The sequence below is a fragment of the Heterodontus francisci genome, chromosome 2, assembly GCF_036365525.1.
Source record: "Heterodontus francisci isolate sHetFra1 chromosome 2, sHetFra1.hap1, whole genome shotgun sequence".
In the NCBI taxonomy this organism is placed as follows: domain Eukaryota; kingdom Metazoa; phylum Chordata; class Chondrichthyes; order Heterodontiformes; family Heterodontidae; genus Heterodontus; species Heterodontus francisci.
The window spans coordinates 161,681,574-161,700,784 of NC_090372.1; the positions used below are offsets into that span (position 1 = coordinate 161,681,574).

Genomic DNA, 19,211 nt, shown 5'->3' on the forward strand with positions numbered 1-19,211 from the left:
GCTCAAGAACACTTGGGAAAAGCCACTTAACAATATTAGTAATATTGCTTAAACTTATAGCCCCCAAGCTCCCTGTGATTATTCAAAATGGTGATTTTTCAGGCACGACACCCCAAGACTGAATCCAATGTGATAAACGCCAGATGCAAGAGAGTAGCAGGAGCCAGTAATAAAGTTAGGAGTCCAAAAGAAGAGAGCAACAAGAGCAAATACTGATGTACCTTATCTTGCAGAATTGTGTTAACTACTTGGTTTAATGAATCGACTGAACTGGCTCGCAAAGTGCAGATTGCTGCAATAAAGAATTGAATCCAAAGCAGGGGTGTAAGCTGTGACTAGAACAGCCCCACTTGGCCAGGGTGGTCAAGAAATGTGCTTTTCCCCAGTTTTTCATACAACTGATTTTTGGGATATTTTGATACAAAAGTAGCCATCCTGGATGATTGTACAATTGCTCTACACTGCATTAGCAGTTTTCAGCTGGATGGTAATACAGGCACTACAAATGCCCCCGAACTAGGGCTCAAAAGAATTAGCCAGGGTTCTTATTTGTGATTGTTATCCAGTCACTCCTGTTGGAAAGTGCCAAGATGTGGATGTTGGTTGAGCACATGATGGTCTCAGCTGGAATACTTTCTATGATTAAAGATACACAGTTTAGGCCATAATTTTCCAAACTGAAGTCCATGAAGGCAGCAGATTTCTAACTACCTGGGCCAAGTACCTCTTGACAGCACACTGAGGATTTTGTATTTCAAATTTTTCTCCGCATTTGTTGGCTTGGTTATTTATTATACTGCATTGGCACATGTAAGGTCCTACAGTAACTTGCACAGCTGATTTTACCTGGCTCTGGTACTTGGAAAATTAAGTGTTCTCTCGGTGTAAAGGTCGGGAATGACACCCCAGATTGTTGGGTCCCTTCATCCCTTTAACACCATCCTGCAATTTCTGGGGATGGAGCTAGGCCTGTGTCTGCAATGGGTGCAGATAGATGGAGCTATTAAAAGATATGAGAAAGAATGGTTCCAGTCTAGCACCTAATTTTCCTCTACACTTGTTGCGCAACCCAATGTGGAGGCGCCCAGAAAAGATGGTGTTGCCAACCTGCTTTCAGAGTCTCTACTGACTCTATTGGCCGAAATGTAAAATGCAAAAGCAGGGATGTAATGCTGGAACTGTATAAAATGCTGGTTCAGACACAGCTGGAATATTGCGTACAGTTCTGGTCAACACATTACAGGAACGACATAATTGCTCTGGAGAGTACACAGAGGAAATTTACAAGAATGTTGCCAGGGCTTGAATGTTGCAGCTATGAGGAAAGATTGGATAGGCTAGGGTTGTTTTCCTTAGAACAGAGGAGGCTGAGGTATTCAAAATTATGAGGGGTCTAGTTAGAGTAGACAGGAACGACCAGTTTCCCCTGGCAGAGAGGTCAATTCCCAGGGGGCACAGATTTAAGGTAATTGGTTGAAGGATTAGAGGGGACATGAGGAAAATCTTTTTCACCCAGAGGGTGGTGGGTGTCTGGAATTCACTGCCATGAAGGGTAGTGAAGGCAGAAACCCTCAACCCATTTAAAAGATACCTACCTGGACCAGCACCTGAAATGCTGTAACCTGCAAGGTGACGGACCAGGTGCTGAAACGTGGGATTGATTGGCCGGCTAGTTTTTTCGGCCAACATGGACACGGGTTGAATGGCCTCCTTCTGTGCTGTAATTTTTCTATGGTTCTATGTTTCCCAGGGAAAAACTGAAAATCTAAAGTTAGGCTTCCTTAGATATTTTAGTACTCCTGCTAACCCCACAATTTTCAGATCAATTTTGGACCTTCTGGTTTCCAATCTCCATCTGCAGCCAGAAGGACCTGATCACCTAGGCCAGATTCAGGATTATCGGCCTGCAAGAACTGCAGCTGCTCCTTGCATTCCTGGGCCAAATGCGAGATCCTGCTTCGTAGTAGAGGTTAGGCAGAAGGGGAATGGAAACCAAGCCACCTTACTATGTCTTGTGGGAGCCAGTGCAATGCAGCAGTGTTAATGGCCTGGGAATTGACCAATATCTTGCCTGATGACCACAGCAGATGCATAGCCCAGGGCCAGGGTGCAAAGGGAGAAAAGAAAAGATAGCCTGGTAACACAATCTCTGGAAAAGGAGGTCAACAACAGAGGATTTTAAAAAGAGAGGCTCAAATTCCATTTTTTTTTTACCTGTTGATAAGCCATGTTGAGGAAGAAATATCGTTCTGATCGTCGCATTGGGAGGCAGAGACTGTAGACTGTGTGAACAGCAGCAAAAAAGAAACTCAAAAGCCCTAGCTGCTTGCGACACTGCAGCCAGTGTTCCAACCAGGCAGGAAATCGACGATATTTTGTTCCAGAATTCAGCTGGAAAGCAGCTGCCAGCAATCCTGCCAGGTATACGAGTGAGAGGAGGGTAATAGCAACTACAGGCAAGGTCTTGTTTACAATTTCAATTGGAATTTTATAGAAGTCACTCTGTTTGTTCTTCATGTAGGGGTGAACAATGTCTCGGATGAATGAATATATATAGAAGAATATAGATAGGCCAATTGCTACAAGCACAGGGCCTTTCCAGAGGGTAAAGAGATGCAGCGGCATGTTTTCTATCTCCTTCGATGCCGCCAATGTTCCCATGTCAACTGGGATAAAGTCCAGCTGCCGAGCAAGTTCAATTATCTGTTGTCGGGCTTCCACCACATTGCTGCAAATGTATATCTGATAGATAACGGACAACAAAGCAAGTATCAGCAAAGTCCAAACTGTATCCCACTGAAGACAGCATTTTTAATGTGATTATCACATACATCCTTATTTTTGTGCTGACCTTCTACAAGCTAAAACATTCTCCTGTTACATGCAAAAAATTAAATCCCAGTATCACAGCTGATCAAGTCAAGGCAAAACATAAAAGAAAGAAATGACAACAGGTGAGGCACTTGCATGTACTTGAAAAATTAAGGGTAGATTTTGCTCCCTTCTCTTATTAATGAAGACATTAATAATGGAGCAGAATTTATCATTCACCTGAAGCATTAATTCTACTTCTCTCTCCACAGATGCTACCTGCTCAGTATTTCCAACATTTTCTATTTTTATTTATGATTTCCAGCATCCACAGTATTTTGCTTTTGAGGAGAGTTTACTCTTTGTACTTTGGGTTGGCTTGAGATGACATTGTGTACCAACAGCAGTTTAGCAATCAAAAACTCAAAACATCATTGGTTCAGATCCCACTCCAGAACCTGTGCACATGATGTAGATTAACACTTCAGTGCAGTACTTAGAGTGTGTCAGGGTGCCATCCAGACAACTGTGTAGCACCTCCCAGCCATCCAGCCTGAAGATACCCCACTGACCATCGTCATGCCAGGCCCCCATCTGCCAAGAATGATGCACATTAATTTTTGTCATGAACATGGATTTTAAACTGTTGCTTGAGCGAGGAAAGGTCTTGTTAAACAGATCAGCCGTGGCTGGAAAAGACATTTGCATATTAACAGATAGTGCTTGGAAGGACAAGGGACCATTCCCTGACACATTCAACTCGCAATGGACCTTGATCACCAGGTATTGTGTGTAAGAGAAGAATTCCAGAGACTGCTAAGGTGAAACAATCCAGGACTGGGTCGAACCAGCTGGTCACATGACTAACTGGCTGTTCCAGGGGGTCTTTTGAACTAGCCACAGAGAGTTTGAACACAGAAAGACTGTTTGCTCCTGGACTGAGAAGATCTCTCCTGTCTGCTCCCATCTCTTCCTCACAAGCCTCTGAATCCCCTTAAGACACATGAACCCCGAGAGAGAAAAGTGTCCTACAGCGAACAAGGTTCAAGAATAATACTGGGCCCCAATAAAAAGCAAGATCTACCTACAATCAAGGACTCCACAGTGAGCTCAAAGAACCGTAACAAAAACTCTTCAGATATTGCCTCAAACTTTTCCACTTTATTTTTCTTCCGCTCTTTTCTGTCTCTATTTGCATGTATAGAGTATGCATGCTAGCATGAGCGCGTCGTGTATCTGTAGGCATCAACTGAATTGGAGTTTAAGCTTAATAAATTTCAACTTTTCTTCTTTAAACCTAAGAAAGCCTGGTTATGCTGGTTTCTTTGCCTTATAATTGAAAAGCGGTGAACAAGGATTCACCAAAGGGGAGCTAAAAACACTATTTAAAAATAAAACCCTGTTACGGTAAGACCAGGTGAAGGCTGAGAGGGACCTTTCTCACCTGGTCATAACACCATTTAGCTGAACACTCAATGTCCCCAAGCTGGAACAGTCACTGAAAAATGGGGAGGCAGAAATACTACAGCAGATATCAGACTGGGGAATAAGTAGTGAACGTAAAGGACACATGCACTAGGTCACTACATGCACTAGTGAAGATCACTGAGCATTAGCAAAATAGGAGTGGCTGACCAGGTGCGTCTAGGGGTTAGAGAATTTGGAGCAGTCTGAATTTTCCATTTTCTGTGTGTAATGAATTTTACATGGAGAAAACCAAGGCCCTATCTACCCTCAGGTAGACATAAAAGATCCCATGGCACAATTTTGAAGAGCAGGAGAGTTCTCTCTGATGTCCTGGCCAACATTTACCTCTCAACAAATACCAAAAAACTTTCTGGCCATTATCACATTGCTGTCTGTGGAACTTTGCAGTGTGCAAATTGGCTGCTGCATTTCCTAAATTACAACATGGACTACACTTCAAAAGTGCTTAATTGGCTGTAAAGTGCTTTCAGACTTCCTGAGGCATGAAAGGCACTATATAAATGCAAGTGCTTTCACTCGAGCTGAAGAGTAAGGAGTAGCCTGATAAATTGCAATAACAGATTTAAGTAAGGTGACGGTCGGAAAATAAAACTTTTATAAACAGGGTGGTTAGGAAATGGAATATCTGCCACAAACGGTTATTCAAGCAAAGTCTAGAAATTATTTTTAAAAGGAAATTCGATAGTAGCTTGAAAAAGAGAAATATTAAAAAAGGTGTGAGCTGTGCCGCGAGACTAGGTTGGTCACATGGTGAAAAACAATATTGAAGGACTGAAGGGCCAATCCTTGTGCTTTAATATTCTATGAAATCTGAAAAACAGAAAACTTCACATTGCTAGGAGTTAGGGGAAAAGTTCTGAGGGTAGATTTGAGAAACATTGTTAAAGCAGAACAGATAGAGCTTTACTTTGGAATTGACTGCTATTTAAGTGTTTCATAAGTGCTTGATGGAGTCACTATTGGGAGGTTAATGCTGTTCTGCTCCAGTGCACACCTATGGTATGTTCAACTGACCCAGCACTCATTCTAGTTGCTCATTTGCACCCAGTTGCTCATTCTAATAAATATTTGGCATCCTCTGACTCAGCACACAATGCACTAAGAGCACTATGGGATGGATTATCAGGTGCAGCCATGATTATTGGGTGCACTTATGGTCTTCCCTAAAGGTCTGTAACTGAAAGGATAAAGATGGCTGGGGAAGACATGAGACAGCAACCATTTATAGTTCTGGAGGTTCTGCTGTAGGAGATTCTGCAGAGAAGATCTATTCTTTTTGGTGATGAGTACCATTCTGTATGAAGCAGCAGCACGATGGAGGTGACAAAATGTCATCTTACCTGTGGCCCAAAGCAGGAAGGAGGTGAGAAAGAAATCTACTGGATAATGGAAGGTTGCTAAAGTAAGTGCACTAATGTGGCTTGATTTCAGTGTTGACTTTATCTGTATCGTAACTGCACTTCATTCTAAACTTGATACATCAGAGGGAGAATGCACTGTGCTTTGCCAGTTGTTCATCTTTATAAGTGCAGAGCATGCTCAAGTTATTTCTGTGCACTGCTTGATATTGTCAAATCAAAGTGCTGACCATACAGTCCATGAAAAGGACCAGTACTTCCATTTTTATGCTTTATTTTATGCTTCCAGCACAAAATACCTGAATGCAGCATAGTCACACACTTACATAAAGTAGGTGTTATGGGCATGAGTGCCACACTTTCTGTAATAAAAGAAAAAAAAAACTGAGCTTTGGGCCAAAATCCTAGCCTGGTACCACCCCAACCCCACCACCCGTGTAGGCCCCATTTCTACCAGTTATTGGCAAGGTATACCTGGTCACACCAGGTGTAGGGTGTTTCAAGTTCTGCCCTGTCCTCCTTGCACTGATGGTGTTGTTTGGTGTGGGCAGAGACTCCAACTATAACAGACCAATTGGTTTGATACTCCAACCTTGGGCATAAGATCATAAAAAATAGGTGCAGGTGTAGGCCATTCAGCCCTTCAAGCCAGCTCTGCCATTCAATGAGACCATGGTTGATCATCTACTTCAACACCATTTTCCTGCACTATCCCCATATCCCTTGATGTTTTTAATATCTCGAAATCTATCAATCTCAGTCTTGAACATACTCAATGACTGAGCTTTCACAGCCCTCAATTCCAAAGATTCATCACCCTCTGAGTGAGAAATTCCCCCTCATCAGTCCTAAATGGCCTGCCCCTTATTCTGACACTGTGTTCCCTGGTTCTGGACTCCCCAGCCAGGGGAAACACCCTTCCTGCATCAACCCCGTCGAGCTCTAAGAATTTTGCATGTTTGAATGAGATCACCTCTCATTCTTCTAAACTCCAGAGAATAAAAGGCTTAGTCTATTTAACCTTTTCTCATAGGACAATCCCTCCATCCCAGGAATTAGTTTGGTGAAACTTTGTTGGACTCCCTCTATGGCAAGTATATCTTTCCGTAGGTAAGGAGACCAAAACTACACACAATACTCCTGGTGCGGTCTCACTGAGGCTTTATATAATTGCTGTAAGATATCTTTACTCCCATATGCAAATCTTCTTGTAATAAAAGCCAACCTACCATTTGCCTTCTTAATTGCTTGCTGTACCTGCATGTTAGCTTTCAGTGACTCATGAACAAGGAGACCCAAGTCCCTTAGAAATTCAACACTTTCCAGCCTCTCACCATTTAAGAAATACTCTGTATTTCTGTTTTTCGTACCAAATTGAATAACCTAATTTCTCCACATTGTATTCCATCTGCCAAATTTTTGCCCACTGACTTAACTTCTCGAAATCCCCTTGAAGTGTCTTTTCATCCTCCTCACAACTCACACTTCCACCTAGTTTTGTGTCATCTGCAAACTTGGAAATAGTACAAACCCCACATCCAAATCATTGATATAGATTGTGAATAGCTAGGGCCAAGCACTGATCCTTGCGTACCCTACTAGTCACAGCCTGCCAACCTGAAAATTACACATTTATTCCTATTCTCTGTTTTCTGTCCATTAACCAGTTCTCAATCCATACCAGTATATTCCCCCCAATCACATGTGCTTGAATTTTACAACCTCGTGTGGGATTTTATCAAAAGCTTTTTGAAAATCTAAATATACCACATCCACCGGTTCCCCCTTATACATTCTGCTAGTTACATCCTCAAAACACTCCAACAGATTTGTTAAACATGATTTCCCTTTCATAAGTGAGAAGAGACATTTGCCAGAGTGAAGGTGGAAATTTGGTGCACGTAGTAAGTTGGTGCAGATGGGGAAAGAGGGGCTCCTTTTCCTATCTATTTCAGCCTCCAGCAGCTGGTGTGTTTTCTTCTTTTGACTCCAAGGTAGGTGAGTGCAACTTTCCATTACTTCTGCTTGAAGTAATTGACTAATTAAAAAAATAAGATTGTACAGAGATGGCACGGTCGGTAGTGTGCTGCAACTGCAGCATGTGAGTATCTGTGAGATGCACTGCAATCCCGGACAACCATGTCTGCAGTAAGTGACTGTAGCTTGCACGACTTCAGCTCAGAATTGCTGAGCTGGAGACGGAGTTGCAGACATTGTGAAGCATCAGAGAGGGGGAGAGTTACCTGGACACTTCGTTCCAGGAGGCAGTCACACCCCTTAGAGTAGGGACACCATTAGAAATAACCAATGGTCAGGGAAAGGAGGGTGTGACTGCAGTTGAGGCAGGTAGGGGGTATCAGCATGTAGCGAAGGAGGAATCTCAGCCCCTGACCTTGTCCAACAGGTACGAGGTCCTTGATACCCGTGTGGATGAAGAGAAGGACTGCAAGGTGGATGAACAGACTGACCATGGCACCATGGTGAAAGATGCCATTCCAGTGGGGGGAGTGAAGAGGAATGTGATAGTGATAGGAGACAGTATAGTCAGGGGGATAGATACTGTTCTCTGTACGTGTGACCGGGAGCTCCAACGGCTGTGTTGCCTGCCCAGTGCCAGGGTAAAGGACATCTCCTCGCAGCTGGACAGGAACCTGGAGTGGGAGGGGGAGAATCCAGTTGTTGTGGTCCATGTGGGAACCAATGGCATACATAGAACCAGAAATGATGTTCTACTTAAGAGAATTTGAGGAGATAGGCTAAACTAAAATGCAGATCAAAGGTAATCATTTCCGAATTTGTTACCTGAGCCAGGCGCAAATTGGCACAGATCAAGCAGATTAGAGAACTAAATTCGTGGCTCAAATGCGTGGTGTGGGGAGAAGGGGTTTCGATTCTTGGGGCACTGACATCAGTACTCAGGGAAGAGGGAGCTATGCCGTTGGAATGGGCTTCACTTGAACCGGGCTGAGACCAGTGTCCTGGCCAATTGCATAACTAGGGCTGTGGACAGGGCTTTAAACTAACAGAGCAGGGGGAGGGTTTGGGTAAAGGGAAGTTTAGAAATCCAAAGAGAAAGGTCAGGGCATCAGAGCAGGATAGTGATGTGGGTAACTCCCAACAGAATGGGACAAAGAGTTTAACAAAAATTGTACATCAGCAAATAAGGTCATTGGAGAGAATAGAGGTAAAAAAAATGAAATGCAAGTTCCTTTATCTGAATGCACCAAGCATCTGTAATAAAATAGATGAACTAGTGACACGTATAGAGGTAAATGATCTAAATCTAATTGTGATTACCGAGACATGGTTACAAGAAGATCAAGGTTGGGAAATGAATATTCCAGGGTAAACAATATTTCGGAGAGACAGACAGAATGGCAAAGGACATTAATAAGAGGAGATCTGGTCTCACAAGATCATGAAGTAGAATCAGTTTGGGTGGAAATTAGGAATAGCAGGAGTCAGAAAACACTGGTGGGAGTAGTTTACAGGCCCTCTAACAGTAGTTATATTATTGGACAGAACATCAAACGGGAAATTATTGAAGCGTGTAAAAAAGTTAATGTATTAATTGTGGGGGACTTTAATCTGCATGTAGACTGGGACAATCAAATTGGCAACAGTGGTCTAGAAGATGAGTTTGTAGAATGTTTTCGTGACAGTTTCTTGCAGCAATACATTGTGGAACTGATTAGAGATAAAGCTATCTTAGATCTTGTATTGTGTAATGAAACAGAGTTAATAAGCAATGTTATAGTAAAAGATCCACTGGGAAATAGTGATCATAATACCATTGAATTTCATGTTAAGTATGCTGGTGACTTATTTCAATCATCAGACAAGAATCTTAAACTTAAACAAAGCCAATTACGAAGGTATGAGGGGAGAACTGGCTAAGGTTAATTGGGTAAACAGACTAGAAGGTATGGCTGTAAATGAACAGTGGGAAACATTTAAAGAGACAATTCAAAGGGTTCAATAAAAGTATATTCCATTCAAAAACAAAATCGCATCAAGAAACACGCATCCATGGCTCACTCAGGAAGTTATGGAGAGTATTAGACTAAAAGAAGAGGCTTACAATGCTGCAAAAAACAGTAGCAAGTCCGACAATTGGGAGTGTTTAAGAAACCAGTAAAGGGCCACCAAAAAGTTGATTAAAAAGAGAAAAAATAGAGAGTAAACTAGCCTGCAATATAAAAACAGATTGTAAGAGCTTTTATAAGTACATAAAAAGAGAGTAGCTAAAGTAGATGCTGGTCCCTTAGAGGCAGAGACAGGAGAAATCATAGTGGGGAATTAGGAAAGGGCAGAGGCATTAAACAAATATTTTGTGTCCGTACCAGAAATAGGCAGTAACCTAGGGGCTAAAAAGTGATGAATTTAAGGATATTGATATCAGCCGAGAAGAAGTATTGAAGAAATTTGAGGGACCAATATCTGACAAGTCCCCGGGACCAGATGGCCTGCATCCTAGGGTTTTAAAAGAGATAGCTGCTGAGATAGTGGATGCGATGGCTATTTTCCAGAATTCCTTGAATTCAGGAACGGTCCCAACAGATTGCAAGTTGAAAATGTTATATTGATTTCCAAAAGAGATAGTGAGAAAACAGGGAACTACAGGCCAGTTAGCCTAATATCAGTTGTTGGGAAAATGCTGTAAACTATTATTAAAGACTTCATAACATTGCACTTGGAAAAGCATTGTATGATTAGAAGAGGTCAGCATGGTTTTACTAAAGGAGATCCTGGTTGACAAATTTATTAAGAGTTTTTTGAGAATGTAACTAGTAGGGTAGATAAAAGGGTACCAGTAGATGTAGTATACCTGGATTTTCAAAAGGCATTTGATAAGGTGCCACATAAAAGATTAATAGGCAAGATAAGGGCTCATGGTGTTGGGGGTAATATATTAGCATGGATAGAGGATTGCTTAACAGATAGGAAGCAACAAGTGGCCAGAAATGGGCACTTTCAAGTTGGCAGGCAGTAAACAGTAGGGTGCCGCAAGGATCAGTGCTGGGGCCTCAGCTATTTACACTCTATATTAATGACTTGGTTGAAGAGACAGAGAGTAATGCATCTAAGTTTGCTGATGATACAAAGCTCAGTGGAAAGGTAAGCTGTGGGGAGGACGTAGAGAGGCTGCAAAGAGATATAGACAGGTTAAGCGAGTGGGCAACAAGATGGCAAATGGAGTGTAACGTAGGGAAGTCTGAAGTTGTTCACTTTGGTCATAAAGAAAGAAAAGCAGAATATTTTTTTAAAAAGGTGTGAAACTGTTAAATGTTGATGTTCAGAGAGACTTGGGAGCACTCGTACAAAAGTTAACATGCAGGTACAGCAGGCTATTAGAAAGGCAAATGGCATGTTGGCCTTTATTGCAAGGGGATTGGAGTACAGGAATAAAGTAGTCTTACTAAAATTGTACAGGGCTTTGGTGAGACCGCCCCTGGAATACGGTATGCAATTTCTGTCTCCGCATTTAAGAAAGGATATACTTGCACTGGAGGCGGTGCAGTGAAGATTTACTAAATTGGTCTCTGGGATGAGGGGGTTGTCCTATGATGAAAGGCTGAGTAAACTGGGCCTATATTCTTTGGAGGTTAGAAGAATGAGAGGCGATCTAATGGAGACATACAAGATTCTGAAAGGGTTTGATAGGGTAGAAGCTGAGAGTTTGCTTCCACTGGTCAGGGAATCTAGAATGCGGAGACACACAGTCTCAGGATGCATTTAGGACTGAGATGAGGAGAATTTACTACACTCAAAGGGTTGTGAATATTTGGAATTCTCTACCCCAGAGGGTTGTGGATGCTCCATCGTTGAATATATTTAAGGCTGGGATAGATAAATTTTTGGTCCCACAGGGAATCAAAGGATAGGGGAATGGGCAGGAAAGTGGAATTGAAGCCCAAGATCAGCCATGATCATATTGAATGGCGAAGCAGATTCGATGGACCATGTGGTCTACCTCTGCTCCTATTTCTTGTGTTATGGTGTATAAATCCATGTTGACTCTAGCTCAATCCTACCATTATTTTCTAAGGGTCCTGTTATCACATCCTTTATTGTAGATTCTAGCATTTCCCTACAATTGATGTTAGGCTAACAGGTCTGTAGTTCCCTGTTTTCTCTCTCCCTCCTTTCTTAAATAGTGGGGTTACATTTGCCACCTTCCAATCTGTAGGAACCATTCCAGAGTCTATAGAATTTTGAAAGATGACCACCAATGCATCTACTATCTCTATAGCCACCTCTTTCAACACTCTGGGATGTAGATCATCAGGTCCAGGGGAGTTATCTACTTTAAGTCCCATTAATTTCTCTAGTACTTTTTTTATACTAATATTAATATCTTGCAGATCCTGGTTTACACTAGTCCCTTGATTCTCCATTATTTCTGGGAGGTTTTTAATATTTTCCTCCGTGAAGACAGACACAAAGTATTTGTTAGTTTCTCTGCCATTTCCTTATTCCCCACTATAAATTCTCTTGACTCCGCTTGCGATGGACCCACATTTGTCTTTGCTAATCTTTTCCTTTTCACATCCCTATAGCTTTTACGGTGCGTTTTCATGTTTGTCGCTAGTTTACTCTCATACTCTATTTTCCCTTTCTTAATCTTTTTCTTGGTCCTCCTTTGCCAAATTCTGAAACGCTCCCAATCCTCAGGTGTACCATTTATTTTGGCAACTTTATACGCCTCTTCCTTTGCTCTAATACAATCCTTGATTTTTTTTCGTTAGCCACAGTGGGAGCACTTTCCTTGCTGGTTTTTGTGCATTAAAGGAATGCATTTTTGTTGTAAACTATGTATTAGTTCTTTAAATGTTAGCCATTGCCTATGTACCATCATTACTTTTAATGTAGTTTCCCAATCCACCATACCAATTTGCCCCTCATACCTTCATAGTTTTCTTTGCTTCGATTTAAGACTATAGTTTCTAATTGAACTACATCACTTTCAATCTTAATGTAAAATTCTAGCATATTATGGTCACAGTGATGGGCAGTGATACAGTTACACTGGAAGTAATAGTTACAGCAGAGGAACAAGCCTTTCTGCAAAACCAGGCCTTGTTGGCATATACCTTCCATGCAAGCAAACAGCTCTAATCATAATTACCCACCCTATACCCATATTCTTTTAACTAGTTTACCTTCAACTAACTGTCCAACGTAATTTTGGAATCTAAATATTTGCAAATGTTGGAAAGGCAAGGGATTTTGGGGGCCACAGCATTTACATTTTTGAGGATATAGGATAAAATGAGATACTGAGCGGCATGGCCAGATTACCAGGGTTTAATATGAAATGAGCTTGGATAGTCTCTATTCAGTTCATACCGCAACATCCAAGTGTGTTGCAGGTGCTACTTCTTGTAAACCACAGGCCCTAATCAGTCTTCCCTAGTATGAGTACATTTTCTTTGTGATCAATCATTTCTGAAATCTGGACTATGACCCTTAAAACATCAGTCATACACATTCCTCTTTGCCAATGACAAAAGCTTTTTAAAAACCGTTTTCCTGTCAGTTGTCCTTGACATTACAATTTCTTCTTTGGTTTATCTCAGTTCTGTAAGAATATTTCTGGTATAATTAAATACGAAGAAAAGATTTGGCCCATTTTTGTACTGCTTTGCAATGTATGCACTTTCCAGCTTGTCCCATATTTTTAATGTCACATGACAATCACAGTGCAGAAGGAATGTCTTCTTGTTTTTGTAGGTTGCTTAAAAACTAAGGAGTCACAGTTAAAGCTTAGAACAAATGTTCCCATTAACCTGGATATTATCTCAATCTGCACGTATAAATACATCTTTGTGTTCTGGTGGATAAGAGTGAGGCAGTGGGTGCCATCTATTCAGATAGATAGTAAAGAATAAAACTGAACTGCTGCAGGATTGAAAGGTAGGCAAAACATGATATCTAAGTGGATACCAGTTGCCAGTGGTGTTGGGGCTAACGTTGTCTTTTTAGAAATGACTTAGAAGACTGATCTTTGTCCAAGATGTCTTAAGATTACAAATGATACCAAATTGGGTGCGGTGGACAGTACTGCGAATATGCAATAATCAAAAGGGACCTGCAGAGTCATGGCAGATGGAATTCAATATGGATTAGTGTAAAATCAGGTGACTAGGTATGAGAAGCGAGAATGCTAAATGGCAACGTGCTTGAAGTACCAGAGCAGGGAAATGATCTGGTGGATAGGTTATTTAAACCAAAAGTTCAGTGTTCACAGGTGGTCAAGAAAGAAAATAAATGTTAGGATGCATCGCTAAGGATGTGAATTAGAAGTATAAGGAAGTGGTGCTGAAGCTGCAACTGGTCTTAATATCTAGAGTAGTCAGTTATATTTTGGTCCCCTTATTACAGAAAAAAAGATAGAAGATGGCCACAGGTGGGCCACTAGGTTGATTCCTCAATTGGAGGGGCAATGTTATGAGGTAAAAAAATTGTCTACGCTGAGGCTTTATTGTCTGAAAAGGGGAATGAGAATGGTATTATGATTTTCAGAGGTACGGAGAATTTGGATCAGGAACAAGATTCAAGAATAGAATATACAATTTCACTACATACCCCACAATGGACAGGAAAATTTGAGCAGGGTGAATAATGAGCGTCTGATCTGCTACCATCCATTTGCACTTCTCCCCAAGTGGACACAATTTCAAATTAAGGGTGCCAAAAGAAAATAGGAAATTTAGGCAACGGTGTTAGAATTGTGGAATACAGATATGCATTTGTCAATTCAAATGCAACTCTAATGCCCACCATCAGGCAGAGGAGGTTTGCCAGGCCCCTCCCTTCCTATGTAAAGCAACTGATCCAATAAATAGTTTTTTTAAAGCTGTTTCTTCAGGGGTCCAGGCTGCTGCCCTTGCTTATCCTCCCTTCTACCCCCACACAAAATGGGTCCACCTCCACATCATCTTGAGGTCCTTACATCTCATCTTACTAAGTGTGCCAGCCTCTAGTGCTATTCAGGGTCCCAACTGAATCAAGGAAGTGGAAATGCCCAGTGCAGGGAGCTGTGGCCCTGGATTGTGCCCGGATGTCATTGGCCTTGTAAGGGTCAGGTAGAGGTTTCCGTTAAATCCGTGGAACAGCAGAAACTTGTCGCAGACAGGCCACTACCATTTTGCAGTGGATTCAAGGATAAGTTGCTTCTTCTTTTTGAAAAAATAAAGTCTATTTGTACAAGATATAAAAGGGAAATGGAACACAACTCAGTGCTTTATAGAAAAATAACTGCCCGAGCTCAAATTATAAGCCCATCAGTCGGGGGAAGTGCAAAATGGGCGGTAGCAGATCAGGCACCCTGCTCAAATTTTCCTGTCCATTGCGGGGTGTGTAATGAGAGTAAAATCCACATTGCTTGTTTCGTGCTCTGTCAAAGTTGAATTTTAACCCCATTGTCTTATTCTTCATGAAGTACCATCTCTAGCCATACATCTTTTGTGTAAACCTTTAGTTTGGTCTGTGTACTTATAAGGGTAAAGCGAGCTAATATTAACAAAATATTAAAGATAACTATAATGTGGAACTGACCATCAAATAATAATGGCCCCAGGTTTGATGCTCAGTCTGTGCTAAAGTAGCTGATCTCATTCATATTGCAGTAGAGGCCTTGAAATTAATGTCAGTATTTCTAAATTGGAGGTAGGAAAGGACAGGTTTCCCTTCCTTGAGTACTTTCTAAAAAAAAAGTGTGCAGACACATGGTGAGGGCAGCATTCTACTCAGATGTGATGTGATGTGCCTGCAGCACTCATTGTTGAAGCGCACACATGAAGAACTGTAATGTAGGGGAGGTGCTGGAGGGTATCCATTGACTATAAAATATAAGATAACACCTTCAGGAAAGGAAGAGAAAAATACAAGGATTACAAGAAAACAGGCATCTGAAATGTATAAAATATACAAGATAACATATTGTCCGCACTGTGGTGTTGAGAGGACATAAAATTGCAACAGTGAAACTTGAGGGGTTAATGTAATCTCAATCCTTTGGAGTGTTACTGCCTTGGAAAATGTTCCAGATAGTGTTATTGAGTACATTTACAAGTTTCCACTTTGACAACAGGAGTGTTGTGGCCAACTGTGGTAATTTGCCACCTATTACTAAAACACATGACTTGATCAGAAGTGGTACAGAGCTCTTTGTAATTAATGTCAATGCATCTTCAAGAGAATCTCACAGCAATTCATTGTATGCCTGTAATGGAAGGATTTAGAGAAAATTATAATAAATCAAGTCAGCTAGTTCACAAACTATAAAGGTTTTAAAACACCAATACTATGTGGGCCCAACTGAAACCTAGCTTCCTAGTTTGAGTCCAAGAAACAATGTACATTTTATTCATGCCAGAGTAATAACTATACATTATGCAAATAGATTAAACATTCTAAAAAGCAATGTTAATGTGTTCTAATACAGGATCAAATGAAAATGGTATCAAATTACTTATACTTATTCCTTAGAGGTTTACCATTTACAAAATAATGTACCTTTAAATTTTATTCCATTTATAATATGCAATTTGGCCTTCATTATAAAAATGACTTTAGCGCTGGTTACATAACACTGTACCCTTTATTATCTGCTTTAGATATCAGCCTTAGTTTAGTAGTACACTCCTACCCGAGTTAGAAAGTCATGAGTTCAAGCCCCACTTCACAGACTAGAGCATATAATCCAGGCTGACACTTTAGTCCTGTCTTCCGAATGGTATTAAATTAAGACCCTATATGTCCTCTCAGCTGGACCCAAAAGATCTCATCACAATATTTAAAGAGCAGGGATCCCAGGGTTTTGATTATTTACCTATCCTTCAACTGACTTACATTATGTGATCATTAATCTCATTGCTGTATGTGGGACCTTGCTGTGTGCAAACTGGCTACTGCATTCCACCACACTTCAAAATATTTCATTGCCAGTGAAGCACTTTGGGACGTCCTGAGGATCTGGAAGATGCTAGATAATTGAAAGCTTTTTTCCCCCGTTATAATGGGGTAAATTGAAATGTTAGCTGAATGATACATTATGAAAATAAAACAAACTTCAGAACAAGAATACATACCAGCAATATTCTATTAACCTGAATACTGGCCAAAAACAGTTCCCTACATTTGAGAATGATATAAAGGATAAAAATACATGACCCAGTTCCTTTACTGTGCAGCACTACAGGGCAGCGCAAACTTATTACTTTGATAATAAGTATAAAAAGAGTAGTTGGAATATTTTAGTAATTGATATTTTCACTGTGGTTATGTGAAGAAGGAAAGAAAACATTACAAACTGCATCACAGGCCAAACAGAAGTAGAAAACTGTACTTGAACTGCACTAAATTGTGCATTTCTGCCTTACATATGGATTAGTGATACCTGCATTGGAACAGTTTATAGGCTAAAGTCAATTTTGCAAAACACAAATAATTTACTTCAACTGAAGTGAATCAGATTTAACTGACAACATGGGCCTGTATATCTGAATTTAGGAGGTGAAGTTTAATGAATGCTGAATTTCCAATATTTTTATTAAAGGGTTATTCTTATCTTTGTAACTCATTTGCTAACTCAAGTAGCAATTGGTCAGATACTGACCACGGATTTTATGACTGAATTTCAACTAATTTGAAACAGTAAAGTCCTACCTGTCGATTAGCATCTTTTGGACCAGACTGCAGCGCCCAGGCAGATATTACATTAAAGCCTTTTACCACCGTGGAATCTGGGAATAGTGAAGCAAGATATTCTGCATTGGCTTCTGGGTACTGGTTTATTCGCACATTGTTACTCACATCCACAAGGATTTTGCCTACCAGTAAGTGCTTGAGGTCCCACAAGGAAGCATAGTGCTCTCGATGCATAGCAACAAATATGAGATTGGTTTTCGAAACAGCATCCTCCTGATGCACGATATCAGCAAGAGGAGGGAAGAACCCAACGGCTCGTTTGGGGTTTCTGCTTCCTATTACAACAGAGTACCCAGACCGGATGAATCTGATCGCCAATGATTTGGCAAAATCTCCACTTCCTAAAATCCCTATTGCAGACTTGGGCGCTTCCTTAAAGCCACTCATGCCATTTGGTAAGAAGGTCTCACTGGCATCTTTCACATTTCTCACGATAGAGATGGAATCCATTGCTGAAAGATAGAAATTGTTATGATGGGGCGGGGGTTGGTGGGGGTGGGGTGGGGGAAAGGGGAGAGAAGATAAAGGGAACACAATTATTTTAATTCATGAACATTTCACAATTGCTTTTCTTATTTATAAATTTTATAATTCATACAAGGCTAAGTGACACATTTTGCAAGAAACGTTTCAAATCACATTGAACTTAAGAAGAGCTGCAATTTGGCTGAAATCCAAAATTCCCATTTCTGGAGTTTAAAAGACAATTCCAAAAGCAAAAGGTATACTTCACAAAACCACAAAGGATTGGTTAAGTATTCCACTAGGGATCAGCCACATTCCTCTCTTCCCCCTTTCTTGAGAGGAGTTTATAATGTGTATAATTTCACTCACCCTGCCTTCATACACACAAACACTCCTGGACTGCTAGTGATCTGACACATTTCATTCCCTTCCACCCCACTGAACTAGACAGCTGGGGATTATGCAATTGACCACCTGTGTGAATGCTACCACTTTCTTTTGATGCAGATATCTAAAATAATATTTCAGATAAGAAAATTATGAATTTTACTTCTTTTTATTTTATTTAGAGATACAGCACTGAAACAGGCCCTTCGGCCCACCGAGTCTGTGCTGACCATCAACGACCCATTTATACTAATCCTACACTAATCCCATATTCCTACCACAACCCCACCTGTCCCTATATTCCCCTACCACCTACCTATACTAGGGACAATTTATAAGGGGCAATTTACCTATCAACCTGCAAGTCTTTTGGTGGTGCGAGGAAACTGGAGTACCCAGCGAAAACCCACGCAGACACAGGGAGAACTTGCAAACTCCACACAGACAGTACCCAGAATTGAACCTGGATCGCTGGAGCTGTGAGGCTGTGGTGCTAACCACTGTGCGACTGAATGTTGCTCTTAAACAATTGTTACCTATGCATTATCTTAACAGAGGTAAGGTGATTTGTAGAAGGATTAGAGAGGACATGAGGAAAAACATTTCCACCCAGAGGATGGTGGGTGTCTTGAATTCACTGCCCGGATCGGTAGCGGAGGCTGAAACACTCAACTCATTTGAAAGGTACCTGGACATGTACCTGAAGTGCTGTAACCTGCAAGGCTACAGACCAGGTGCTGGAAGGTGAGATTAGATTGGGCAGCTAGTTTTTTCAGCCGGCGCAGACACGATGGGCTGAATGGCTTCCTTCTGTGCCATAACATTTCTATGGTTCTATCTTAAATTTTACCTTGGGCATTTAGCAGATCTCCAATTCCATATAGGTCTTCACTACTGCAGTCTATTTGGCAGAGGGTATAACTCCTATGCTTTTTATTCACTTACCTACATTAACTTCAAAGCACCTCAGTAATGAAAGCCACTGGA

The 19,211-nt window shown here is 41.0% G+C and overlaps 1 protein-coding gene across 5 annotated transcripts in view; it reads right to left on the minus strand.

Annotated features, from left to right (window-relative positions):
- Window positions 1-19,211, minus strand: part of steap2 (STEAP family member 2, metalloreductase) — a 65,868-nt gene that overhangs the window by 12,056 nt on the left and 34,601 nt on the right. For 4 of the 5 annotated variants that reach the window (XM_068013219.1, XM_068013211.1, XM_068013190.1 and 1 more), the window contains 2 exons: window positions 17,331-17,824; window positions 2,215-2,742 (listed from right to left, as the gene is read on the minus strand). In XM_068013219.1, the coding sequence (XP_067869320.1) occupies window positions 2,215-2,742; window positions 17,331-17,822 (1,020 nt within the window). In that variant the 5' untranslated portion in view covers window positions 17,823-17,824. The remainder of the gene's footprint in view (window positions 1-2,214; window positions 2,743-17,330; window positions 17,825-19,211) is intronic. The other variant, XM_068013229.1, reaches the window with a different exon arrangement.